At 37.5% G+C, this 8,687-nt stretch overlaps 1 protein-coding gene across 2 annotated transcripts in view; it reads right to left on the bottom strand.

The window, feature by feature from the left end:
* The window catches only part of NDUFV2 (NADH dehydrogenase (ubiquinone) flavoprotein 2, 24kDa), a 43,498-nt gene that overhangs the window by 9,279 nt on the left and 25,532 nt on the right, over positions 1–8,687 (bottom strand). For both annotated transcript variants that reach the window (XM_011936604.1, XM_011936603.1), the window contains 2 exons: positions 8,323–8,432; positions 6,436–6,512 (listed from right to left, as the gene is read on the bottom strand). In XM_011936604.1, coding sequence (XP_011791994.1) covers positions 6,436–6,512; positions 8,323–8,432 — 187 coding nt within the window. The remainder of the gene's footprint in view (positions 1–6,435; positions 6,513–8,322; positions 8,433–8,687) is intronic.

Raw genomic sequence — 8,687 nt, 5'->3', positions numbered from 1 at the left:
GTGATCCGCCCGTCTCGGCCTCCCAAAGTGCTGGGATTACAGGCTTGAGCCACCGTGCCCGGCCATCAACTTTTAAATTTTTTTTATTTTTGAGACAGGATCCCACTTTGTCACTCAGGCTGGGGTGCAGTGATGCAATAAAGGCTCACTGCAGTCTTGACCTTCCAGGCTCAGGTGATTCTGTCACCTCAGCCTCCCGAGTAGCTGGGATTACAGGTGTGCGTCACCATGACTGGCTAATTTTTGTATTTTTCGTAGAGACTAGACCTCACCATGTTGCCCAGGCGGGTCGTGGATTTGTTGGCTCAAACAATCTGCCCATCTCAGCCTCCCAAAGTGCTGGGATTACAGGTGAGCCACTGTGCCCGGCCTGTAATTTTTTATGTTATCTATTGATAGGCACCACTGCTGCTCTTTAAATGCCAATGAAATTATTTTGGAGAAACTTTATTTGCCTTTACTAGGTTTCTTCTTACAGTTTAAGCTCAGCTACCTGTTTTCTTTTCTGCCTAAAACTTTTCTCTTGATCAAATGTCAGAATGGAATATGATTTGAAAGTTTCATTTTAGACGTCTTCTGAAAGCTGAGCATTTGGTATCTTAAAGCGTCTTACCAGTTTGGATACATACGGATCTTCTAAAATTAATAAGCTCCTTAATATCGACACTCTGTTTTTCAACACAAAGGATCAATTTAGGAAGATTATAAAAACTGAAGTTTCCGGAACAATAAATGGGAGAATTAATCGTAAGTACTTCCTGAGTTCTTCACAGGATTATAGAATTTTATGTATGGAAGTAATTTTATTTTATTTATTTATTTTTTTGAGACGGAGTCTCACTCTGTCGCCCAGGCTGGAGTGCAGTGGTGCGACCTCGGCTCACTGCAAGCACCACCTCCCGGGTTTACGCCATTCTCCTGCCTCAGCCTCCCGAGTAGCTGGGACTACAGGCGCCCGCCACCTTGCCCGGTTAATTTTTTGTATTTTTAGTAGAGATGGGGTTTCACCATGTTAGCCAGGATGATCTCAATCTCCTGACCTCGTGATCCGCCCACCTCGGCTTCCCAAAGTGCTGGGATTACAGGCGCGAGCCACCGCGCCTGGCCGGAAGTAACTTTAAAAATAATTTGGTCGTTTCCTAAAGTCTGTTCCATAAAATTACAATCCCATGGCATTATCTAGAAAAACGGGAGTTCCAGTGATCCAGTATGTCTGGCTTACTGTAAACCTCCCTTCCTCGCCATTCACACAGTATACCTTAAAATACTACAAAGGCTACAAAATCCTCCAATAAAGCCTATCATCTTGTTTAATCTACTAAAAATGTAACCCCCCCTTTCATCTGTAAACATGCCTCAGAACACTCAAGAGGCAGTGAGCTAGCTCTATCCACTCACCTGACAGCCACAATTTACACTAGTGTTTTTCACTTACTAAACAAAAAATGATTTTCCTGATATCTCATGTTTAAAATGCCATCTAATAATTACCTTGTCTTCACTAAAATTCAAAAAGTATGGTTCGTCAGTCATTCCAACACTATACGTATGTGTACCATTTTAACTCATTTGCATTCTAGAAAACTTGGCCTTTCTGTAAACTTTCATGGCTTACAGTACTTTGTATACACAAATCACTTTATGAAAGTTTAGTGCTTATCTTTTTACTACTGCTGAGCTATATCCAGCACTGTCCCTACTTTTAGTATAAAAAACCAAAAGTGATGCTATTGTCTAGAGTCATCTACCAGGCGCACCGGAACTATAGCCTGGCTCTATATTTTTTACATCTCAGATATTACCTGCACCCCATGGAATTATGCAAAATTTAAAATGTCTTTATAAACTAAATATGAAGAATTAAAATTGGATTTAAAATGAGTTATAAACTAATCCACACTAAAAACTTTCTACCTATTAGTAACCTGAAAACAAGTTTAGAATTTTTCAGTACTTTAAATTCACTGAAAGTAAGAACAATCTCAGCACAAAGATATTTAGTAATGTCAAGTTTAAGAGAGTACAGCTGACCCTTGAACAACACAGGTTTGAACTGCATGGGTTCACTTATACATGGATTTTCTTCAGCCTCTGCCACCTCTGAGACAGCAAGGCCAACCCCTCCTCTTCCTCAGCCTATATAACATGGAGATGATGACGAAGACTTGTATTGTGATCCACTTAATGAAGAGTAAATATATTTTCATTATGATTTTGATAACATTTTATTTCTAGATTATGGTAAGAATACAGTCAGTATATAATACAACATGCAAAATATGTGCTATGTTATTCGTAAGGCCTCTGGACAACTGCAGGCTATCAGCAAAGTTTTAGAGGAGTCGAAAGTTACACATAGATCTTCAACTGCATAAGCAATCCATGTTCCTAATGCCCATAGTGTTCAAGAGTCAACTGTACTATCTTACCACTGCTTTAATATTTTCAGTGGTCATTCACCAACAATAATACAAAAGCAGTTTTGAACCACATATAGATACCAATCTTATACTAATTTTGGCCAGGGTAAGACCTGGCAGTAGTACTCAGGAATCAGTTACTATTGAACCAGTTTAATTCCTCTCAGTTTTTCATTACAGAGACTCACCATTAGTACTTCTTTCAAAGAGCAGAGATATTTATTATTAAAATACCAATAAAAACGGATCAGACAGCTTTGGTTAAAGAGTCAACTATAACTGTATTATGGTTATTGCTATCCCAGTCTGTCATTATTCTATATATCCGAGATATTTGGTAAGTAAAGTGAAAAGTTCTTGTTTTCATATGCTGACAAGACATTCTAGTACTGCTGTCCAAATACAAGCTTTATATAATACAGCATTGGTGGATGCTTGCAATTATTGAAACCTAAGTAGACTTTTGTCTGCTTTCTAAATGAGGTAGTAAGTAAAAAATAAAAGTAGATTCAGACACTAATAATTTTCAAGTGTCTGGTTCAAATCCAGAACACTATCAAGAAAATCTCAGTGAAAAACTATTCATGATTACTGATAAGCAACATCCCTATTATTATCAGATGTTGTTGAAAATGCTTAACTGAGTACTTAGTTCCTGCTTATTGTTAAAATACAATGTTATAGTACCTCATATTACAAATAACAGATTTTAATTTCACCCTGATGTCATCCGGATTTATAACTTTAAATACTACCCTTAATAACTGATGAATCCCCAATTTGCGTTTCCAGCCCTAACCTATTCCCTATATTCCAGGTTCATATCTACCTATCAGCATCATACCATGGATGTCTAACAGGCATCTCAAACTTACTATGTCTAAAACAAAATTTGACTTTTCTTCCCCAAACTTGCCCTACCACAACTCTCCATTTTCGGTAAAGGAACCTCAGAGATGCTCAAGCCAAAAAGCTGGAAATCACTCATAAATCCTTAGTCCCACACATCTACTAAATTCTAATCTTCACATAGCAACTATGACAATATTTTTTAAGATTGCTCATTTCATTCCCCACTGAAAACATTCCAACAACGGTTTTTATTATATTTAAGATTCAGCCTAGATTACTTATCTGGGCCTTATCTCCTCTGACCCCTTCCACTGCCTTCTTTCTTGAGCACCTCACTGCAGTCACACTGTTACCTTACTTTTCTTCCAGGACTTTGATACATCCTCTTTCCCCTCCCTGGAACACTGTTCCTTCCGCTCTTCACATGGTTCCCTCTAGCTCTTCATTCAGTTCATGGCTCAAATGTTACCACCTCTAAGAGGCCTCTCCTCACTAAATTTACTCCAAATCTATCCCCTAACCCTGCTTCATTTTATTGTGTAGCCTTTTTATCACTCACATATTACACTAGTCATCTGTTTCCATCACTAGAAGATGAGAACTTTATTTTGTTCACAATTGTATGCGCAACCTAAAATAATGCCTGACATACACAGCAGGCACTCAAAAAAAGTTTATGAAAAAAATGACTGTTGAGTATGTAATGTAATGTGACATAACAAAGTAGACAAAGCAACTATCAATTTGTGTGGCGGGAAAGTAATAACTGGATTAATGTTGTGAACCATAGATCCCACAGTTCACAAGAAGCAGAGCAGAAGATTCTAAACACCAAAGTGGCCGGGCGTGGTGGCTCAAGCCTGTAATCCCAGCACTTTGGGAGGCCAAGGCAGGCAGATCACTTGAGGTCAGGAGTTGGAGACCAGCCTGGCCCACATGGTAAAACCCCGTCTCTACTAAAAATACAAAAATTAGCTGGGCATGGTGGCACGTTGCCTACAGTCCCAGCTGCTCAGGAGACTGAGGCAGGAGAATCGTTTGAGCCTGGGAGGCAGAAGTTGCAGTGAGCTAAGATCACACCACTGCACTCTAGCCTAGGTGACAGAGCAAGACTCCATCTGGGGGTGGGGGGGGAACCCAACATCAAAGTTATGACTATAGAATTTAAAACATCTAATCAGAAGAGAGGGGCCATCTAAAGAACCCAAGTGGATTTCACAAGGAAATCTGCACTTGAGATATTCTTTAGAGTACCCAAAAGGTGAAAGAAGTTATGGGTTGAAGTACAAACCTAAGAATAGCATGAATTTATTTTAAAATACCTGAAGCCTAAAAAGCAGGTGAAGCTTGTGGAAAATACTATGGAATTTGTACTTCGGCGGGGGGGCGGGTAAGAGTGTCTATCTAAAGCAAGAATAAGTAAGAGATAGGAGCACTAGCTAAAAAGATACTGTAATGTTAGATGACTAAAGGTTTCACTTCAGTTGCCTCCATAAAGGAGAATGATTTTTCACCAGGGAAATGATTTACCTCCTAAAAAAGAGGGTATACCCAAGCAAGTGAGGAATTAGGAAGAAAATGCCAAAACTCCTTAAGCAAATTCAATTCTATAGGCTCAGGGTGTTGAGAATAGTATGTGTTTCTTAGAAAAGAAAGTAATGGTCAACAGGGGTCAGCTAACATTTACTAAACTTAAGTTATCCTGAATCGACCTCATTTTCTCATTAAGTAGGGTATTATTAGTAGTTTTAGCAAACTATAGAACCACTCATACCCTCTTAGTAATTCTACTTCAGGGAATTGTTATTTATAATAAAGCTTAAGAAAAATATTTTAAAATGGGAGTAAGAGCACATCACAGCTGTTTTAAAACATTAGAATACTGTATGGACATCAAAACCTCCAAATGTGCTGAGGGAAGAAAAAATTTATATATATATAAACACAAAAAATTTGAGGGATTATGACTAAAACCATGCAAACATTTGCTAGTATTACGAGAGAATTTTGAGTGATTTAACACTTATATATGGAATAAGGGTTTGTTTAAAAGTAAAAGTTCAAGTTCATAACTGAAAGGAAAGTAATGAATATAACACAAGTATGGGACAGGAGCAACCTGGATAAACAGTGAATAGAAAAAGATCTATGTATTATGAAGTGCAGTTAATTGCATAATGTCTCTGAAGTAGGAGTTGATGTAATTAGGCAAAATTATTACAAGCATAACGTCTGGAACAAAGGAGGCAGTCCCATAATGCTCTGTGCTGCTCAGTATGTATCTCAAAATACCATGATTAGGCTGGGCGTGGTAGCTCACGCCTGTAATCCCAGCACATTGGGAGGCCAAAGTGGGCAGATCACGAGGTCAGGAGGTCAGGAGATTGGAGACCATCCTGGCTAATACGGTGAAACCCCATCCCTACTAAAAATACAAAAAATAAGCCGGACGTGGTGGCAGACGCCTGTAATCAACAGCTACTCGGGAGCCTGAGGCAGGGGAATCGCTTCTACCTGGGAGGCGGAGCTCGCAGTGAGCCGAGATGGTGCCACTGCGCCATTGTACTCCAGACTGGGTGGCAGAGTAAGACACCGTCTCAAAATATTTTTTAAAAAAATATGATTAAGCATCACATTAAAGCATTAAAGTCACTAGCCAACTAGAAAACCCACAGAGGAGGGAGACCAAAGCTATGTCATATGAGAAAAACAATGAAACAATTGTGGATATTCCATCTGAGAAAAAGATATGGGGAAGACAGGGTAGCTATGTCAAATAACTGAAGACCTGTCATCTGGAAGAGGTACTAAAATTACCTTTCGTTGATTCAAGGGGCAGAATTGGATTTTGAGGTAGAAATTAAGAGGGAGATAGTCTTTGGGTCAATCTTCTATCAGTATGAACTTTTAAATAATGGAATAGATTTCTATTTGTAGTAAAATTTCCTTCTCTATAAAGATTCAGATAGGTATCAGATGATTATCAGACATGGTTTTAGAAAAAAAAAAAATTCTTGCTGTAGATGACATTCATACAGATAATACTATCCAAAGCTCCTGCCAATTCCTATGAACTTAAGGTATAAAATTTTTTTAATTAAGTTTATGTGAAAGATTAATTTAGGTGAGCCACTAAAACTTCTTATATATAAATAAAGCATACCTTGGCCCAGGTTTTGGGATTTTGCCAGCCTTGAGCTCATCAATAATTTCTTCAATATCCTTAGGTGTCAAATCCTCCTGGAAAAAAAATTAACAATAGTCATATTGAAATTACTTTCTTTTATATCAATATATTTATAGAGACAAGGTCTCACTATGTTGCCCAGGCTGGTCTCCAACTCCTGGGCTTACGCAATCCTCCTGCCTCAGCCTCCCAAAGTGCTGGGATTATAGGCATGAACCACCACACCTGGCACAAAATTACTTTCTACTGCTGAAATCTATAAATCCCTAATGCCAGTTATTTTATTGTCTGTCTCAGCTCACAAGATAGTTACCAAGGCATCAACAATTAAGTAACTCCTATATATAGTACACACTGCTAAATATAATATGCAACAAGAGCTGCAGCTGAGGAGGCAATACAGAATATTGCTTTGAATTGAAACATATTTGCATTTGAGTTCTGGCTCTATCACTTACTAGCTAGTAATCTTGGACAAGTTACCCAGCCTCCTCAAGTTTGTTTATTTGTAAACCTAATTCAGCATGTTTTTGAGGATTTACTAAAGGTACATACTAAATAAATGCTGCATTCTTGAAGAAAAAGTAAGGTACAAAGTAGCTGTAGTAACTTGTTAACTAGATGCCTAATATCTATCCCTAAAGATCTAACTACTGCTAACTGAACGAATATCTATCTCAGACAAATCTGTCTACAGGCTACTCTATTTAGACTTAACAATGCTTCACACAAAGCCTTGACTGTCTAATTCCTATTTAAATCAAGAAATAAGTACCCAGAGGCCAAATTCTCAAGGAAAACCAAAGAAAAAAAGTGGAGCATCAAGCAAATTTGGCTTCAGGGTTTCAAAGCTTAGAGGGGAAAGGGGCAAGGAGCAAGGGACCCAGCCAGCCCCAGAGAGTCTAAGAGAAGACCATATAAGCTACACAAGTTAAGGTCCCCAAAAGCTTTAACCTCAGTGTAAGGGTAAACTATCCCTCAAAGAAAACTGCTAGTCTGGAACCTTTCACACCAGAGGAAGAGAGGCCTAGGGTATAAGGAGAGGAGCTTTTCTGGGGCCAGCAGTAGTGCCAGGAGCAAGAGAGAAAGCAAATCCCTTCTTAAAGAAAATCTACCTTAAGTACAGTCCCTCCAAAATTTCCATAAACAAATTTCTAAGAAATATGAGCTAACAAGGTATCTTGAATAAAATGGTGATATAATTAGGGTAGCAAGCAATTTTTAAAGAAATAACTAGAAAATGCCATATATATGGATATTAAGAACATTTTTAGAAACTTACAGGTCAAAGGAATCAAAATGAAAAACTTAAAAAAAATAGAAACAATCAAAAACAAGAAAGACCACAAAACTTGTGAGATTCAACTGCAGTACTCAGAGGTATGACACCATCTCTATAAAAATGTTTTTAAAAGTCATATAACGTATTAGTATGGCTGCATACATATACAGACACAATTTATGATAATGATAAAAGATATCTCTGGGATAAAAGGAAAAGAAAAAGATTTGGGATGGAGTATTTCACCTATATCTGTAGCTTATTTCTACTAATGATGATGATAATATCTGAAGTAAAATGTGGCAAAATATTACTCTTAAGTCCTGATAGTTGGCTACACAAGGATTATTTTCTGTACTTATATCCAAATTATATTTTTCATAATCTAAAGTTTTAAAATTTGTCTTCTGAAGTTAAATGCAAAAATATTTAAAGAATTTTTTAAAACCTGGATATTTATGGTAACCGTTTCTCCTAAATGAATAATTCAGAAACCAACATCTAAGGACACAAGATCAAATATTTAAAATATTTCAAATATGAATCATACAACTTTAACTTATATTACATGAAATACTCACATAGTAATTGTCATTTATTTGAACCATTGGTGCGTTCACACAGGCCCCTAAACATTCCACTTCTATAAGAGTGAAAAGTTTGTCAGGTGTAGTCTCCCCAACCTTTATTCCTAAAAATATAAACAAACACTCTAAGGACCAGGTTATATTTTAATAGTGATTTGGTTTAAAAAAAAAAAAAAAAAGAACAATTTTTACAGAGGTATATTAAAAGTTTAAGACTATTAAGTTTTTTAAAAAGAGGCCAGGCACGGTGGCTCACACCTGTAATCCCAGCACTTTGGAAGGCTGAGGCAGGCGGATCACGAGGTCAGGAGATCGAGACCATCCTAGCTAACACGGTGAAACTCCGTCTCTACTAAAAA

The sequence above is a fragment of the Colobus angolensis genome, unplaced genomic scaffold (genome assembly GCF_000951035.1).
Source record: "Colobus angolensis palliatus isolate OR3802 unplaced genomic scaffold, Cang.pa_1.0 Scaffold155, whole genome shotgun sequence".
Taxonomy (NCBI): domain Eukaryota; kingdom Metazoa; phylum Chordata; class Mammalia; order Primates; family Cercopithecidae; genus Colobus; species Colobus angolensis.
This window is presented reverse-complemented; position numbering and strand designations above follow the sequence as displayed.